At 35.6% G+C, this 20,854-nt stretch overlaps 1 protein-coding gene across 3 annotated transcripts in view; it reads right to left on the bottom strand.

The window, feature by feature from the left end:
• ADGRG7 (adhesion G protein-coupled receptor G7) overlaps positions 1–20,854 on the bottom strand; it is a 66,880-nt gene that overhangs the window by 6,249 nt on the left and 39,777 nt on the right. For all 3 annotated transcript variants that reach the window (XM_006188520.3, XM_032477791.1, XM_014562464.2), the window contains 4 exons: positions 16,823–17,154; positions 16,013–16,109; positions 6,819–6,974; positions 4,588–4,744 (listed from right to left, as the gene is read on the bottom strand). In XM_006188520.3, the coding sequence (XP_006188582.2) occupies positions 4,588–4,744; positions 6,819–6,974; positions 16,013–16,109; positions 16,823–17,154 (742 nt within the window). The remainder of the gene's footprint in view (positions 1–4,587; positions 4,745–6,818; positions 6,975–16,012; positions 16,110–16,822; positions 17,155–20,854) is intronic.

The raw sequence follows: 20,854 nt of genomic DNA, 5'->3' as shown, positions 1-20,854 counted from the left end.
GTATTAAACTATTTCAAAATAAAAAGTTATTTTTTAAAAATCCATGGATGTCTCCCAGGTTGGCAGCTATAGGGCCCCAAGCCTTAAAAGGATGTATTTCCTGAATCATACCCTAGAAATACTGATATAGGAGACTTCTAGTGCTCCGGTGAGATAACTCTGAGAGTTTGGCTAAGAAAATCAATACATATTGGCAAGAGATAGATGAGTTCTCTGGCCAAAAGCAGGAAGATAAACTTATATACCCAACAGGTGGTACCTAACTCCTCAGAAGAAGGCTTTAATGACACAAGGAAGCATGCAAGGGGACATGGACTTCAGAAGGACAAAAGTAGTCACTGGCCAACCTGATTGTTCAAGGGAGAGAAGTTTTGTTTGGGGGACATGAAAAATCTGGTCTCTAGAGAAGCATCCTCTTTGTGGTGTACACTATTTCACCTGGCTTTTCATCTACTGTGAAAGAATCACACAAGCATGTTTCTTGCACTATAGAACTGATTATCTAGTTGAGGAGATGAAACTTGTACACATGAAAAGTTAACTTTTGAGTACAAGGGAAAAAGGGACAAAAGAATTTACAAAACTACAATAATTCTATTTTATTTGATAAAAATATATGTATTTATTTAATTCATAGTTAAATTAATAAAGCCATCATTTCAAGGGATTAAAGCCTGTAAGTAAATAATGTATGTGGATTGTACCAATGTCAGTTTCCTGGGTTTGATTATATATTATAGTTACATAAGATGTTATCATTGGAAGAGCTGGGTGAAGGCTACATAGGAACTCTCTGTATTATTTTTATAACCTCTTATGAGTCCAAAATTATTTCCAAAAAGAATTCTAAGGGATGAAATAAAAGTGAGGAGAACCAAAAAAAATTTTTAAATAAAAAGAATTCTGACCTTTCTAAGATTTTTTTCTCCATAAGGTAATATCTCAGTAAGTCCTATAGAATTTCAATAAAAAAAAAGATTATTGCCAAGAATTAAATGCCAAACTAATTTGAGGTTCACAAGTCATGGTACCTAAAGAAAAACTATCAGCTAGGAAAATCTTCATTATTTACTAACTATCCATTAAACAATTACTCAAAAATACTCTATCATTAATGAGAAATTCATTAAAATTTAAAAGTCAAAATAATAGGACATTCCAATATAGAAGGGCTGGCAAAAGACACTGAAACTATTTAGCTATAACAGAATGCAACTAGCATAATTATCAAACAAAATCCAAATGTTATAAATATTCCTTGAAAGAAAATAATGTAGACAATATAATTTAATAATAATAATTGTTTGATAAATTTTAAATTGTACCAGTAAAACCAGGAGACAAGAAGCAGCTAAATTGTGTTCATACTATTACCTTTAAAGAGAATGATCAAAACACAATGTTTTACTCTGGAAATTGAAAATTGTTTCATAAATTGTAGTAACAGATAATAAACAAAAATAATTAACAGGATGAAAATGTTCTAATAATAAGAGAAGGCTAAGTAAAAGAAAATATAATTTATATAGCACAGTATGTAAAACTAAGGAAGAAATCATGGATACATGTGAAAAAGGGAAATAAGATGTCAGAATAAGACCAAACATATCTGTTTTGATAGCTAATATTTAGCTAAAAAGATAAAAGGTTAACTTTTTAAATGAAATGGAAAAACAATGAGAAAATGATTATAAAAATACAAATCTAAATGTATGGGGTCTAAAAAGAGGTAAGTAAAAAACAAAATGACACAAAGTTTAAAGACAAAAGAACTAGCATAATTAGACTAGATAAAATCAAATAAAAGCAAATTAGAAGTTGCTATATTAATACACAAAAAATTAGATTTCAAAATAAAATGGGACTGGGAGTGACTCATTATACTGATAAAAGGTATAATGCACCAGAAATATACAACATTCATAAATTTTAGAAACATGATAATATGGCATTAAACTGTATAAAGACAAACAGCTAAATGCTATAAGAAAAACTAGTAGAAAAATAAGTGACAAAGGGAATTTTATAAAGACTTTCTCAGGCTTTGATGAACAAGTTAAAGGTAAATAAGGTTTTATAAAAAATTATTTGAAAACTATAACACCTTTAAAAAGTACGTATGTGACATACAGAAGTATTGCCAGAAGGTAATCACAATAAATATTAAATCGTAATTTTTTTAAGCTAATAACAGTCTATGTAAAATTTTAGGAATCATCCCTTTGCTTTCAGGGTTAGAGGTCTGGCGCTTAAGGAGAGAACCTTTACTAAGGAGCACTTTTTCATGCCTCACGAAGGTGGTCCAGTGATCACATTTGTTCACACAAGTGATCCCGGTATGAGGTGGGGGCGTACTTTAAAAGAAGGGTACTTTCCATTGTTGGTGGGAATATAAATTGGTGCAGCCACTATGGAAAACAGTATGGAGGTTCCTCGAGAAATGAAAAATAGAACTACCGTATGATCCACCAATTCCACTCCTGGGCATATACCCAAAGAAAATGAAAACACTAAAAAATAAAACAAACTAGTGAATATGACAACCTAGTGGTTATCAGTGGGGAGAGAGAAGGGGAGGAGGGGCAACATAGGGGTAGGGGATTAAGAGGTACAAACTACCATATACAAAACAAATAAGCTACACGGGTATATTGTAGAGTACAGAGAATACATAACCAATATTTTAAATAACTATAAATGGAGTATAACCTTTAAAAATTGTGAATCACTATGCTAAACACTTGAAACGTATACAATATTGTGAATCAACTATACCTCAATTAAATAAATAAATAAGTAAAAGAATGGTACTTTCATTATATTGAAATATAATTCAGTTTGCCAGCTAAGAAACTCTATATAAAGAGAGACAAACCTTTGTAATACTTTTCAACAGAGTAAACAGCAGTATTTGCTATGGGAGGAGGCATAAAGTAAGAAGCACAGAAAGAAATCCCTGATTCCAAGTCTCTGAATAATGCCTCCTTGCTTTATTTTAAAGTTCTGACACTCTCCACAAATAACACACAAATACAAAAGAATAAAAAGAAAAACATTATGAGGTCAAACAGAATTATTTTTATTTTCACCTCCCATTTTGATTTATCTATATTTTTGCCATGATGAAAATCAGAAGGTGACCACAACCCTTAGTCTAAATATTCTTATAGCAGATGCTCGCAAGGTATTAATAGCATGGTTCCCAAAGAAAAAAAGGATATAAATCTTCCTTTATGAAATCAATGCCACTTAGAATCATGTCAAAACAATGAAGTACTTAGAAATAGATTAAACCAAGGGTAAACCTAGACACTGAAAACCATGGCATTGATGAAAAAGACTGAAGAAGACAAAAACAAATGGAAAGATATCCATGTTCTAGGGTTGAAAAAACTGCGAAAATTTTCTTTTACCCAAAGTAATCTAAAGATTTGATACAACCCCTATCAAAATTCCAATGGTGTTTTTCACAGAAATAGAAAAAAAATTATCCTAAAATTTGAAATCATCATCTTGAAGAGAAAACTTCACACCCATGTTCACTCCAGCATTATTCACAATAGCCAAGATATGGAAACAACCTAAATGTCCTTTGATGGATGAACAGATAAAGAAAATGCATGATAGATATAAACATGGAATATTATTCAGCCAATGAAAAGAAAGAAATCCTGCCACTTGTGACAATACAGATGAACCTGGAAGGCATTATGATAAATGATATAAGCCAGAGAATGACAAATACTATCTGGTATCACTAACATGTGGAATTTTTTTTTAAAGCCAATTTCACAGAAACAGATAATAGAATGATGGTTGCCTATGGCTAGGAGGAGAGGTAAGCAGGATAATGTAAGTCAAAGAGTACAAATTTTTCCATTATTAGAAGAATAAGGATCTAATGTACAGCATGGTAACTATAGTTAATATAGTATTGTGTATTTAAAAGTTGCCAAGTAGTTAAGCATTATCATCACATACACACACACATTATTAACTGTGAGGTGATGGATGTGTTATTTTGATCTTGGTAATCATTCAACATGTATATGTGTATCAAATCGTCAAGTTGTAAACTTTAAAATACAGAAATATAGTTGTCAGTTATTCCCAATTATTCCAGTAAAGTTTTTTAAAGATAAGATAAATAATCATAAAATTTCAAAAAAGAGACAAAGAAAAAATTCAGCAAACCCAACAGAGGTCCAAGTTCCAGGAATCACTGTAACATGCACCACACCAGTCACTGTGAGAACCTGCTATGAACCTGTTGTATCAAGGAAAGGGACAGGAGATATTTCCCAAGCTAGTTGCTCAACAAAATCTCTCCTGGTCAGAGAAGAGGGACTAACATGGTCCAACCCTACTGCAATTACATTCTATGAACTCCAGGCTCAGGAAAAGATACAGTAGGTTAGTAATAAAAAGCTATTTTTCCCCTTCCCTAACAAAGTGTATTAAAAATAGTCTCCTAAAGGTAACTAAGCAATGACCTTGAGGGAGTTTTAAGATAATAAAACTTTGGTCCAGTGTGGTATCATCTCCACCACCCGATGGCTGCTACTCTTAGACTAATGCACACCATACCTGAGTAGTGTTGAAAAGGCAGAATATGTAGCTGAAGACGATCATGACACTATCATCACCAATTAGCATTAAGTATGCCAGAATCCAGGTAATTCCAAAAACAACTGCAATAGATAATGTGCTAAGAATCTTCCTTATGGATGAAACCTTCTTTGTGCTAGGTAAGAGAAGGCAAGAAAGAAAATATGGTTCATGCAGCTTTGTACTTATTAATATCACTGTTACCCTCCTATTGAGAATACATATTTAGCTGCCCATATACACTATTCACTGAACAATATATGTCTCAGGTGGAAAAAAGATGTTATTCCTATATCTATGGCACTCTGGATAAAATACAGAATAAATAAATATACTAATAAAGGAATACACTTAAAAGCTCAGGCATAAACAGTTCCTTAAATACTATTGCAGGCAAATTTCACAAAGAATCAACTTGTTCTTTAAAATAGAATTTTATTTTAGTGATTATTACTACTGTGATCAGCCAGTAAGAAATTCCTTTTGGGGGCATCTGGGACCTTCCCATGCCATAGGCTGATATAGGAATGAAAAGTTATCAAAATGTAGATTGATCTTCTTCCCTGTCATGGTAAGTCTGTATCCCTAGAATCTGAATTTGGCCATAAGACTTATTTTGACCAGTGGGACACTGGCATTTGTTCCACAGATGCTTGAAAGCATTCTGCTCATTAGAGCATGACTTTTCTTATTGCTCTTTGGAACCCTGAGAGCACTATGGTAAGAAGCCTGGCTGGACTGGTCTAATAGAGGATGAGAGACCACATGGAGTAGAGATGAGCTTTCCCAAGTGAGCAGTTACCAGCCAACCACCAACCATCAGGCATGAAAGTATATCATCCTAGATTATCCATCAGCATTCAAGCCAGCCAAGACCAGAACAACTACTTGACCAACATTCAAATTTATGACAAATAATAAGCATTGGTCATTCTAAGCCACTAAGTTTGGGGATAGTTTGTTATGCAGCAAAAGCTAATTGATACATGGAAGATAATTTGTTAAACAATTAAATTGTAACCTGATCTTCACTGTCACCAAGCCAATTTAAGAACCATGAGCTATCAGCCAAAATTTAGAAATACAAATTTGGTTGACTTCTGTGGCCAAACTGATACTGTTTTGTATACAGGAAATATAATCTAATTTGCAATTAGGCTAACAAGACTGTACCACAGTTTTCCTGCATTGCTAATAAAACATAGGTTTGAAAGGTTATCAGTGATATCTTTTTCCCATATTTCCCCTCAACATGGGCTCTAATTTATATAGGAAAAATGAGACTCTTGACTGGTAAAGTACACATTTAAGATTACGTTCCTGCTAATGATGGTTGTTTTCACCCATCTGTTCATTCAAATGGATCTATTTGGTGTCCAACAAAGGTCACAGATGTGCTTATAGTAAGTCTACTTGACATAAGAAGAGTCTGTACAATTAAGCCTGAATTCATAGAACTGTGTTCTAACCAATCCATGCTGTGGGAGATGGAGGTGGGGAGGGGGATGTACATGTTTAACAGTTTCTGTCCTCTGTCTCTCCAACTGAAAGGTCTTTCTGTTTATCAGGGATGACCATGAAAATGCCTACTGGAGGTCAGAAAGGTTACAGACAGGAGAGAAGCAGTCGACATGAAAACTGACAAACCAGAGACCACACACCCCATCTTGATGGGAAATATGGACCCAATGTTGCCAGATTGTCCAATTTTTTTCAAGAGGAAATATAATTTTAAGTGAAATCTCCCAAAGTTTATGTTTGCAACACATTTTTTAAAATGTAAAGCTATTATGTGATTCAAGTAACACATGTAAAATATAACCCAGTTTCTAGTTCATAAAGTGAAAATACAGTTACCAGCATCCCCTCACAATTCTCTTATATTTTTAATTATTCAACTCTGAGTTCCTGAATATTTGGGGTGGGGGGAGAAATTTTTTCTTGATGTCTTTGGATTTAGTTTTCAGTTGGGCTCATATAGCACAGAAGCATGTTATGTAATGCAACAGACCCACACTGTAGTCCTGATGTTGGAAGATGAGAAGATCCACTTCCCGAGACAAGTTTAAGAGAAAATCTGTCCTAAAAACCACATATCCCTGCCATTGCCCCAGGGTCTGAAACTCTTCTAGGAGTGGGGATGTGTTACTGTGCTTACTATGTCATAGCTGAGTCACGCCTGCCAGCTTCTCATTCACTGGGAATCTTACCTCGTCAGATTCTGGTTATTCTTCCACAGCACTTTGACTAAGATGATAATAAATATTACTACATTGCTGATGAGGATAATGGTCACAGGTACGATGAATGACCACAACAACGGACTTGTTATAAAACCATTGCCTTCTTCAACTGCCAGCCAGCAGCTAAGGAGAGAAAAAGAAATGATTTCAGCAGACTATAAAAGGTACACAAACTCTTCTCTATGGTGTTAACACTACTGACATCCACTCGACTGAAAGACATGCTGAAAGTCAATATCCCTTCACCTTCTATATATTTGAGATGATTTTCAAGAATTTAACCCACTAGAAAAATAAAATGCATTGGTTTTGCACTATTTCTCTATGAGACAGTATTGACTAGTGAAAATTAAGTGGCTTTTGAGTCAGGCAGTCTTAAATTTAAATGTCACTCTCTGTCACTTACTAGGTGTCTGACTTTAGGCAAGTTATTGTTTTATTTTTGAATATGTAGCATACCCAGATGGCTCAACATTTTAAAGGTACAAATCATCATAGAGAGACAACACCCCCTCCTACAACTATCCCTAGTCACCCAGTTGTTTTTTTTTTTTTAATCTCAGTGGTAATCAATGTTTCCTGTGTATTCTTTCAGAATTAGGCTATGCATGCATCAGCAAAAGTGTATCTTTTCCTGATTTTTAAGCAAATGATAACATATAATACTTCTATATCTTACTTAACAAAATATCTTAGAATCATTCCATATCAGAATATAAAGACTGTCCTCATTATTTTTCACAGCTGCGTATTATTCCATTATTTTATTATACTGTAAATTATTTAAATAGTCTCTTATTAATGGGCATTTTTAAAGTTTAATGTTTTAAAAACATTTGAATAGTTCTTTAACCTCACCACATCTGTTTTTGCTTTTTTGTTATTGGTGGTGGTGGTTTTTGTGGGGGGCAGTTTCTCATCTGTGAGGTGTAGTAATCATCTCCTGGCCTTGATGTAAGAATAAATCCATTCATTTAATAAGTATTTACAGAGTACATGCTATGGGCCAGACATTGTTCTCTATACCCAAACATTAATAATGAATGAAAAACCAAAAATCTTTTCTTTAGTGAATTTCTTCTAGTGCAGAGAAATAGATAAAACTAACAAATTAATAAAATATATACTATATCAGATGGGAGCAAGTGCTGTGGAGAAAAATAAGGCAGATAATAATAAGGGTAGGCATTACTATGGATCTGTATATGTGTGTCTGTGTGTCTGGGTGTGTGCACAGGGGAGCAGGGGAGGGAGTGTTTCATTTTAAATAGAGTGGTCAGGAAAACCCTTATGGAAAAAAGTAATATTTGAATAAAGATCTGAAGTAGATGAGGGGGAAGGGTGTTTTAGGCAGAGGGAACAGCAAGTGCAAAGGCTCTAGGTTGAGAGCTTAAGAAACAGCAAAGAGGCTAGTGTTATTAGAACAGAGTATGTAAGTAGATAAGATTAGTGAAAAGATGCAAATTACGTCAGGGCTTTACAGGTGATTGCATGTACTCTCGGCGAGAAGGAGAAACTTGACATGATCTGTCTTTAGTCTAAAAGTGTTACTCTAGCTAGATGTAGGGATAAGAGAAGAGCATGAACAAAAGCAGGAAATCAGCTAGGAGTCTACTGCCATGATCTGGTGGCTTCGACCAGGAGAGGAGATGCTGAGAAACAGTCTGATTCCAGGTGTATTTAAAAGTAAAGCAAAGGGATTTATTGATGGGTTAGATGTGAGAGACAGGAGAATGAAGGGTGACTCCAAAGTCTGTGGCCTGAGTACCCGGAAGGATGGAACCACCATCAGCTGAGCTGGGGCAGACGACAGGAAGAGAAGATGTGGGAAGGCAGACCAGGGGATGTCCTACTGCACAGCCAAGCGGAGGTGTCAGGTAGGCATTTGGGTCTTAACAAAATAATGTGAGAAGCCCTGGCACATATTTAGCGATTAATTAATGTATGTTTTCTTTCCCCTGCAGGTAAAACACCATTATTATTCATGCCAAAGGATTTCTAAATTGTTTTATATTGCAATGTTGGTATAATTTAAATTATCATAAATCTATTCTAATCTGAATGATCTAGAAGGAAACCGAGAAGATGTTCAGGTCTCTGTAATGAATTCAAAAAATGAAAAGGAGTGCCGCCAACCTATTAATGGACAGAACAGGTCCATCCTTAAATAAAATGGTGAGAGAGAGCAAAGTTTATCTCCAGGATTTCTGCTTCCCTGTCCTTTCATCTGAGGACAATCCTCCTGCCATCCTCAGTCTCACAATTCCCCAGAAGAAATAGGAAGGCACTTGGCTAAGCCTTTTAAAAAATCCTGCTGAAGGTGTTGCAGTACTGATTTCAGACAAAATAGACTTTAAAACAAAGGCCATAAAGAAAGATAAAGAAGGACATTTTATAATGATTAAAGGAGGGATACAAGATGAGGATATTACACTCGTTAATATATATGCACCCAATATAGGAGCACCTAAGTACATACAAGAATTACTAACAGAGATAAAGGGGGATATTGATGGGAATACAATCATAGTTGGAGATTTTAACACTGCATTAACTTCACTAGACAGATCTTCCAGACAGAAAATAAACAAGGCAACAGAGAAATTAAATACTACAATAGAAAAACTAGATTTGGTGGATATTTTCAGAGCATTACACCCCCAAAAAATAGGATATACATTCTTTTCAAGTGCACATGGAACATTTTCCAGGATCGATCATGTACTTGGGCACAAAAGAAACCTCAACAATTTTAAGAAGATAGAAATTATCTCAAGCATCTTTACTGACCACAATGCCATGAAACTGGAAATCAACAACAGAGAAACAAAGGAGAAAAAAAGGAAAGCATGGAGATTAAACAATATGTTATTGAAAAAACAATGGATCAATGAGGAAATCAAAGCTGAAATTAAAAAATACCTTGAGACAAATGATAATGAAAGCACAACCACTCAAAACCTATGGGACACAGCAAAGGCAGTGCTAAGAGGGAAGTTTATAGTGATACAGGCCTTCCTCAAAAAAGAAGAACAATCTCAAATAAACAATTTAACCCACCACCTGAATGAATTAGAAAAAGAAGAACAAAAAGCCCCAAAAAGCAGCAGAAGGAAGGAAATAATAAAGATCAGAGAGGAATTAAATACAATAGAGATTAACAAGACCATAGAAAAAATCAACCAAACCAAAAGCTGGTTTTTTGAAAAAGTAAATAAAATCGACAAACCTCTGGCCAAACTCACAAAGAAGAAAAAAGAGAGAGCACAAATTAGCAAAATAAGAAAGGAAAATGGAGAAATTACAACAAACAAAATAGAAATACAGAATATCATACGAGAATATTATGAAAAACTATATGGAACCAAACTGGATAACCTAGAGGAGATGGACAAGTTTCTGGAAACATACTGTCCACCAAAACCGAATCAAGAAGAATCTGAACGCTTGAACAATCCGATCACTAGAAAGGAAATAGAAATAGCAATTAAAAACCTCCCTACAAATAAAAGTCCAGGACCGGACGGCTTCACCGGGGAATTCTACCAAACATACAAAGAAGAACTCATACCAGTCTTTCTCAAACTCTTCCAGACGATTGAAAAGGAGGGAATACTCCCAAACTCATTCTATGAAGCCACCATCACCCTGATACCAAAACCAGGCAAAGACACTACAAAAAAAGAGAATTATAGGCCAATATCACTGATGAACATAGACGCCAAAATCCTCACCAAAATTTTAGCAAATAGAATCCAACAACACATAAAAAAGATGATACATCATGACCAAGTGGGGTTCATCCCAGGGACACAAGGCTGGTTCAACATACGCAAATCAATCAGTGTAATACATCACATCAACAAGAGAAAGGACAAAAACCACATGATCATCTCAATCGATGCAGAAAAAGCATTTGATAAAATTCAACACCCATTTATGATAAAAACTCTCGCCAAAGTGGGTATAGAGGGAACATATCTCAACATAATAAAAGCTATATATGACAAAACTACAGCCAGCATAGTACTCAACGGTGAAAAACTCAAAAGCTTCCCACTAAAATCTGGGACAAGACAAGGATGCCCACTATCACCTCTCCTATTCAACATAGTCCTGGAAGTCCTAGCCACAGCAGTCAGGCAAGAGAAAGAAATAAAAGGGATCCAAATTGGAAAAGAAGAGGTAAAAGTGTCATTATATGCTGATGACATGTTACTATATATAGAAAACCCTAAAAGGTCCACACAAAAGCTACTAGAGCTGATTGAAGAATTCAGCAAGGTAGCAGGCTACAAAATTAACGTTCAAAAATCAGTTGCATTTCTTTACACTAACGATAAATCAACAGAAGAAGAAAGTAAAGAAACAATCCCCTTTAAAATAGCACCCAAAGTAATGAAATATCTGGGAATAAATCTAACCAAGGAGGTGAAAGAATTATACACAGAAAACTATAAACCATTGATGAAGGAAATTAAAGAAGACTTTAAAAAATGGAAAGATATTCCATGCTCTTGGATTGGAAGAATCAATATTGTTAAAATGGTCACACTGCCCAAGGCAATCTACAGATTTAATGCAATCCCTATCCAATTACCCAGGACATATTTCACAGAACTAGAAAAAATCATAATAAAATTCATATGGAACCATCAAAGACCTAGAATTGCCAAAGCATTACTGAAGAGAAAGAAAGAGGCTGGAGGAATAACTCTCCCAGACTTCAGACAATACTATAGAGCTACAGTCATCAAGACAGCATGGTATTGGTACCAAAACAGACATATAGACCAATGGAACAGAATAGAGAGCCCAGAAATGAACCCACAAACTTTTGGTCAACTCATCTTTGACAAAGGAGGCAAGAATATACATTGGAATAAAGACAGTCTCTTCAGCAAATGGTGTTGGGAAAACTGGACAGCAGCATGTAAAACAATGAAGCTAGAACACTCCCTTACACCATATACAAAAATCAACTCAAAATGGATTAAAGACTTAAACATAAGACAAGATACAATAAACCTCCTAGAGGAAAACATAGGCAAAACATTATCTGACATACATTTAAAAAATCATCTCCTAGAAGAAATAAAAGCAAGAATAAACAAATGGGACCTAATGAAACTTACAAGCTTCTGCACAGCAAAGGAAACCAGAAGTAAAACAAGAAGAAAACCTACGGAATGGGAGAAAATTTTTGCAAGTGAAACCGACAAAGGCTTGATCTCCAGAATATATAAGCAGCTCATACGACTCAATAAGAAAAAAATAAACAACCCAATCCAAAAATGGGCAGAAGACCTAAACAAGCAATTCTCCAAGGAAGACATACAAATGATCAAAAAGCACATGAAAAAATGCTCAATATCACTAATTATCAGAGAAATGCAAATCAAAACTACAATGAGGTATCACCTCACACCAGTCAGAATGGCCGTCATTCAAAAATCCACAAATGACAAATGCTGGAGAGGCTGTGGGGAAAGGGGAACCCTCCTACATTGCTGGTGGGAATGCAGTTTGGTGCAGCCACTATGGAAAACAGTGTGGAGATTCCTCAAAAGACTAGGAATAGACTTACCATATGACCCAGGAATCCCACTCCTGGGCTTGTATCCAGAAGGAAATCTACTTCAGGATGACACCTGCACCCCAATGTTCATAGCAGCACTATTTACAATAGCCAAAACATGGAAACAGCCTAAATGTCCATCAACAGGTGACTGGATAAAGAAGAGGTGGTATATTTATACAATGGAATACTACTCAGCCATAAAAACCGACAACATAATGCCATTTGCAGCAACATGGATGCTCCTGGAGAATGTCATTCTAAGTGAAGTAAGCCAGAAAGAGAAAGAAAAATACCATATGAGATCGCTCATATGTGGAATCTAAAAAACAAAAACAAAAACAAACAAACAAACCAACCAAAGCATAAATAAAGGACAGAAATAGACTCACAGACAGAGAATACAGACTTGTGGTTACCAGGGGGGTGGAGGGTGGGAGGGGATAGACTGGGATTTCAAAATTGTAGAATAGACTACACTGTATAGCACAAGGAAATATACACAAAATGTTATGATAATTCACAGAGAAAAAAATGTGACAATGAGTGTGTATATGTCCATGAATAACTGAAAAATTGTGCTGAACACTGGAATTTGACACAACATTGTAAAATGATTATAAATCAATAAAAATGTTAAAAAAAATCCTGCTGAGAAGTACTTTCAAATCTCTAGAAGCTTCTTTGGTGACTAAGCAAGTGGCCATCAAAGTTTTAAATTAAAAAGATGGACACATTTCTGATCCAGGCAGCCTAGAGAAATATAGTTTAAAGGGGGAGGAAAAGATAAAGATAATGGACAATCCAACTCTATTGGATAAAGGCAGACTTGCAAATTATGAAATCATTGGACAAATATTTATTTTTATCAGTATGAGTCTTGAGTTGCTTAAACTTTAGACAATACACTTTCTGAGAATTAGTATTTGTACTATAGACATGTCTGTGTGTGTATGCAGACAAATGTCTGGAAGATTCCTCAGTTACCTCACACAGATGGGGAGACCTGGACGGGAAACAGACCTGGATGTCCCTGGCCATCAGGAGGTGGGCACTCGGAAGGGACTCCTCCTCACTTCCTCTATCTTTTGGAGAGACAGCCATGCTGGATTTGTTCTCAAGAGCCTCTCTCTTTGTTATTCTGAATCTAATAACCTAGATTTTGAGAAAAAGACTGCTGAGGAGATAGATGGTTCCTACATGGAGATTAACCCTTGTAGAAGTGGGAGTCCTAGAACTGAGATTGGAGAGTCCAGGTTGAATCCAAAAAAACCGATGGACCTGAGGTCTGGAGAGCATCACAGATGAGAGCCCCAGATGAAGTGGATGAAGTGTTTAACTTCTTGGTGACTTTGTCAAGAAACGTGGGAAAGACAGCTTTAGCAGACACAGCATACGCTTCTAAAAACTTCTCCCTCATGTATTATAATTTCTCATGGTTACCTCAACCCTTCAGGCTGGTCAGGAAACAACCTACATAGTGGTACAGAGATCTGAGGGACAGAACAGCAAAGAGGAGTGTGGCCTGCCCTGCAGTCACCCCCTAACTGGGCCCTTGCAGAGACAGCAGTACATCAAGGGAACTCGGTTAGGGCTTTCAGGTAAGACTGGAAGAACTGGGAGGCATGTGGAGGTGTAGGGAGTATACTGAGGTGTGACTTCTGGGAGGATAACTCAAGAAAACAAAACAAAACAAAAAAATCCTTCCTCCTTCTAAATATACCCTGAAGAAATGTGACCTTGATGCAAGTGTATAGGGTAAAAGGTGGGGGATAAGAGCCCAAGAGGAAGCTGATATTACACATCATTTCTTCTCTTCTCAACTCTTATTATCAGTCACCTAGTGTCCTCCCTAACACCTAATACTATACTCAGGAAAAAATCTGCTCTCAATTATTTACAGCTTGATGTGAATAAATTTAAGACAGTGGGCTTCTTTCTCCTGAAGACTTCTATAGAAGTTGGTCTAGCCCTGTGGCTAGGTTAGAGCAGGAAATTAATAATAATGCAATTTGAGATGAATGGCCTCTCCCATGAGATATTTGCATCCCACTCCTGATCTCTAGCTATGGAGTTAAAATTCTGAAACTCATTAAAACGTATTTAACCCCAATTAAACAGAGACAACAATGTCTGGAGTATTTGGCTCCTAAAATCAAGCCAGGCAGTTAGCTCTCTATTCTACAGTTGGTCTTGGTCAGCCCTGGAAACAGGTAAGCATCCTGACACCACAACCTTCCCTGGGGTTTTGTTCTGATTTTAGTTGGTTTGGGACTTAAGGTAAAATCTGGGAATCAGAATGGTTGAAATTATAAAATAAGAAGGGAGGAAAAATTAAAGAGCAGTTGCCATTTGGTAGCAAAAATACACACATAGTTCAGTCCAGCTTCCTTTTCAGTCTCCCCACATAAAAAGCAAACACTCTAAGTGAAGTAAGCCAGAAAGAGAAAGAAAAATACCCTATGAGATCACTCATATGTGGAATTTAAAAAAAAAAAAAAGAAGAAGAAAAGAACATAAATACAAAACAAAAACAGACTCATAGACATAGAATACAAACTTGTGGTTGCCAGGGGGAGGGGGGTTGGAAGGGACAGACTGGGAGTTCAAAATTTGTAGGTACTGACAGGCATATGTAGAATAGATAAACAAGATTATACTGTAAAGCACAGGGAAATATATACAAGATCTTGTGGTAGCTCACTGTGAAAAAAAATGTGACAATGAATATATGTATGTTCATGTATAACTGAAAAATTGTGCTCTACACTGGAATTTGACACAACATTGAAAAATGACTATAACTCAATAAAAAAAAATGTAAAAAAAAAAAAAAGCAAACACCATACAGACAGGTACTTCCATTACTGACAGTTAATTATTCATGCTGGAGTCACAGGGAGCATTTATGTGTGATAAATCGTCATGAAATATGCATTATAATCATATCAATATAGGATTGGTTCATAAGCATGGAGAGTGCTCTGCAGGTTATAGAATCTTTTCATACTTGCTTGACCCTTTATAGTCACCACAGAGCAGGTATTACTATTATTGTTATTCCCAATTTCTAGACGAGAAAACAAAGATAAGGGGTTACTAAGGATCACACGTTTTGTGTACTACGATTTTCAGACTTAATCAAAGAAGACAAAGTTAATATTAAAAAGTTCAGATATAGAAATTTAGAGGCACAGATTTCAAAAGTTTCTGCTGTATAGCACAGGGAACTGTGTTCAATATCTTGTAATAACCTTTAATGAAAAAGAATATGAAAACAAATATATGTATGTATATGCATGACTGGGGCATTGTACTGTGCACCAGAAATTGACACATTGTAACTGACTGTACTTTAATTTTAAAAAGAAAGTAGTTACTTGCTTTACAAAAGGATTTATCATAGGAAATTTTCATGTCACCATATTTAAAACATAATGTGTTCTTGAAGAATTTAAAATAGACACATAATACGACAATTACAAAGTGAGATGCAGATGTACAGGGACACTTGGACTCAGTGTCACTGAATAGTTACACTCTTATATCAAAGAAATGGATATTTAAAAATATACAAACTTACATTCTCTCTTGCCGGTATTCCAATTCCCACTGTGAATTATTCTTATTCTGAGAATAAATAATTCCCACTGTCATAGCCACCACTATAGCTGGGACTCCTATGTAACAAAGAGAGGCATAGAATTAATAATTTACCCAAGACTGGGATTAATTATAAAACACCATGAATGAACTATACATCTGACCCTTTTCAGGATGTATTGTTCTTTTCACTATCACAGTGTACTAAATGATCCTACAACTGTAGGTCAACAGTGGATGCCGTTTTTCTGTGTTTTCCTTTCCCTTTTATTAATAGTTATACCTACCAACCCTGTGCTATTTCCAATTTCCTTGTAACTCATACCACAATCTATACTCTTAAATGGCCTAATTTCTCTTTCACTTGAGTAAATTTAAATTTAGATAATACTAAAATAATTCTCCTTTACTAGAACACAGTACATTTTTCAAATTATTTCTCTTAAACAGTCACTCTGATTGTCTTGAAACATTTTTTTGACACATTTCTTTTAAAGTAGCTAGGAAGTTAATTATATGTGACATTTCAAGTCAAATTAATAGAGATGTTAAAGGAAATGAACAGCCTGAAATTAGCCTGTGACGTATCTAGCAGGGCTGCCTTGATCACATCTGCCTTCTTCACAGAAGACACTCCTTCACTAGGCAGAAGGCACTGTTAGTGACTGCTGGATTTTCCATCTTCCCTATTTCAAGTCCTTGTACTATTTATTACACCTTCAATAGGCGTTTAAATTAAATGATTTCCACAAAATTAAACTCCTAAGTAAGTGGAGAAGCAAACACTTACCCCATCCAATTAAAGAGATGTAAAGAATGAAATGTTGAGGAAGAGGTTTCATGGTCCTAATTAGAAGGAAATAGAGCTGCGCAGCACTGATTCCTGTCCAGGTGAATGTCACTAACAGAAAATAGTGCAGCAGGATAGCAATCCCGGTGCACGTGGGATTCGAGATGACGACAATGTCCTGTCTGAGCACTTCATTGCTACCAAAGTCAGTATTACTTGTCTTTAAGTTCTTATTAGAGTTTTCAATTCCAAACAAAAAGAGGAGGTTGAAAATCAACATTGATGTGCACAGACAGACCAACACCCAGGTTACTGAAGTTTTTCTGACTTTTCTGAAAATAAATAAGCAAATACAATTAAATGAATAAACAAAACAATTGCAAAAAAGAAAATAACTCTATTGAAATAGCGAGGGAGCAAAAGAATTTTATCCAATGTAAATCCAACTCATAGCCCAGTGGGCCAACTGGTAAACCTACTCAGAGATGCATACTCCCCTCTTCTCTGATTTCCACAAAAAAGTGAGTTAGAGAAAGTAGGTTGATATCTCCTTTCTTGAAAGTGTGTTCTAATCAAAGGTGATAGCTGCTCTCCAGAGATGACCCTCTGTGAACTCCACTTCCCGGTATTTATGTCCTGTGTAGCCCCCTCCCAGGGCTGGCCTGTGACTTGATGTAACTAACAGAATGCAGCAGAAGGCCTGACAGCCAGGGCCAGCAGACACAGCAGTGTTTAGCATCCACCGTATGTTTGTACTTCTATGGCCCACAACAAGGTCTTCTAATGTAAAACATACCCAAGGACTGTTCATTCATCTGGAGATAACAATTTCTGGGTGTAGAATCCACTCTTTAAACTCATGACATGTCACAATTCTCTGTATATTATGGTATACAGTCCTGTAATAAAGGAAGTTATAAAATTTCCATTCACTACCATCTAGATCCTTCTGGATTTTTCAGACTTCAAGGAATCTTGGAGTATCTATTTTCCCTATTACTGTGCTTAAAGTTCTAACATCTTCAAGTACTTGTCTATTTTCTCATGTCTCAGAACTTGATGAACAAGTCTGTTTGCTAAAATTATATAGCCTTTATGATTTTATACCATGACCTTTCTCAGTCTTTGGATTTCCACACTGAATAAAAAGCTTATAGCTTAGTGGTAGAGTGCCTGCTTAGCACGCAGGAGATCCTGGGTTTAATCCCTAGTACCTCTGTTAAAAATAAAAAAACAAACCCTAATTACCTCCCCCCCAAATAATTAATTAAAAAAATTTTTTTTTAATTTTTTAAGATCTTATATTAAAACAGAACTCTATCCTTCTTGATATTTCAGTTGAGATTTTCTGGATAATTCAAAATTTCATTAAGTCTTTTGAAAAGTTGAATGATCAGAACTGCAAAAAATATTCAGAAGAATCCGTTTATATATAAGTAAAGTTAGTTTCTAATTTTTCTCCAATTTTGAACATAAATTATAATCCACAGAGAGGCTAATTTCAGACAGGCTATTTTCAAGTGGGTCTTCTGTATATTACTATAGTCTGTGCATTTTTATTATATGCACAGAAATATATAACATATATTATATGTATAATTATATACATTATCTATGGCAGCAAAGCTGTGCTAAAAACATACTGACAGAGGATGCAAAAAAAATATGATGACAGTTGGAAGGAGTGAGATTTGAGGCAAAGAAACTAGTGATGCAGCTTCCACAACTTATTCACATGAGACCAAATAATCATCCGTTCAAGTGTCTTTTCAAATGAAAGACAGATACAAGAGCCATTTCATTTTACACGGCAGACTTGTAATTATATGGCATGTAATTTTCCTTCCAGGCACTCACCACAATTTGCAACTACATACTTATTTCCATATATATTTGTACAATGTCTGTCTTCCCTTCTGAGAATGTAAATTCCATAGGAGATGGGAGTTTATCTGTCTTGTTCACAGTTTTGCGTTCAGCTCCTCACATGTTGTTTGGCACACAGTAAGCCCTCAATATAAAAACTTTAAATGAGTGGCAAGAGACTCATTAAGTGTGAAAGGTAATGAAGAGAATCAGAAATAATTCTTGCTCTTTGGACAAATGGCTAATGCTAAATACGGGGCAGAGAAACTGACAGATGTGCTGGATCATCTTGCTGTGCCTGAAATAAGAAAATGCTTCTAGACTGACAGGGACATGACAGAACAACGTGAAGGGCTCCCTCTGGCTTGGAGAGAGAGAGTACACTTCTTGACGCAGGAATTCAGTGACTAGATATAGAAAGAATGACAGATTAGAACATCATCGTGCAACCACGAGTGTAATAACATATTCTAGTAAGGAACATCAGTGAATATGGAAACCACTGAGTAAAAGCTGGGGAACAGGATACTGACACAGTCTTAAAGAACCACCTCATGGATTACCTATTATTTACAAAGGGAAAAAAGTGAGACTTCACAGTGTAGAAATCTGGCAGACGCTACTTTAAACAAGGATGCAAACTTAACACACCAGTAATGGGACAAACTGACCTCATGCACTTCCTGCTGTGTCATAGTAAAAAGACTTAATAATGATTAGAATTCTCACCAAAAATATTTAACCTGTATCTAATTAGGAAAATTTCAGACAAATTTTACATCGTAAAATATTCTACCTTCTATAAAGTAACTAACCTGAACACTTCAAATATTTGAATATCATGAATGGCCAAAACAAACAAATAAAAAAAGCAGAGGAATTATTCTGGCTAAAGGAGACTAAAGAGAGATGATAGCTAAATAAACTGAGGGGGGGGGAAGAAAAACCAGCTATAATGGACATTACCGTACAACTAGAGAAATCTAAATATGGTTATTAACACAATAACATTACATTAATGTTAAATCTTGAGTTAAATTTTCTGAGTGAGGATAATAATCTTCTACTATGTAGGGGTGCCATTGTTCTTAGGAGATACATACATGCTTAAAGAATTTAGAGGGGAGGGTATAGCTCAGTGGTAGAGTGAGTGCCTAGCATGCACCAGTTTCTGGGTTCAAGCCCTAGTTCCTCCATTAAAAAAAAAAACTAATTACCTCCCCCAACAAAAAATATAAAAAAAAAAATAGTCTGGGGGGAGGGTATAACTCAGTGGTAGAGTGACTGCTTAGCACGCACAAGGTCTTGGGTTCAACACATAGTATCTGCATTTAAAAATAAATAAATAAATAAACCTAATTACCACCCCTAAAAAGGAAAAAAAAATTTTTTTTAAGAATTTAGAGATGACAGTCATGATATTTACAACTTACTTTCAAAATTTCAGGGAAAAAGCAGAAAAAGAGAGAAACAAAATACTAATAATTGGTGAATCGAGGTGAAGGATATATGGGTATTCAGCATTCTCTTTCAAATTTTCTGTAGATTTTTAATTTTTGTAAATAAAACTTCAGGAAAAACCTTTAAAACAAAAAATTCCTGAATCTACACATCTGAGAAAGCAGTGGTGAAGGAATTCAGTAGGGAGAAGTAATTCTGAAGGAAAGATGAATTCATCGCGAGACACCTTGAGTTTGAGACGAGAACCAGGGGGGAATGAGCAACAGACCCATTTACTCCATGGGTACTCTTCTGTGCTGGGCCAGGGATTGTGCTCCACCCTGGGGATGGAGTTATGAAAACAAAACAGGACAAGCAACAACAGCAACAACAAAATCAGAGGCGGTCACTTTCATCATCAGTGTATCCTTATGGGGAAAGCAGTAGGCAAGCTAACAAATGAACAAGCTCACATTTACAGATTGTTAAACATGTAGCATGTGATAAAAAATAACGAGTGCTGCACAAAATTGGGCCTTGACTGAAGGGGTCAAGGTGGAAAGAAATCTGTGTGTATAGGTAATTTATTAAATTAGATTTTTTTAAACTGTGTAATTCAAACCTTTCAAAAGTTCCACCACTTGAAAACTTAATATACTTTAAAATTTACTTTTATTTACAAAAACTTGCTGTTTAGCAATGCTTCTTTCTTTCATAGCTGTAAAT

Source organism: Camelus ferus, chromosome 1 (assembly GCF_009834535.1).
Source record: "Camelus ferus isolate YT-003-E chromosome 1, BCGSAC_Cfer_1.0, whole genome shotgun sequence".
Taxonomy (NCBI): Eukaryota; Metazoa; Chordata; class Mammalia; order Artiodactyla; family Camelidae; genus Camelus; species Camelus ferus.
This window is presented reverse-complemented; position numbering and strand designations above follow the sequence as displayed.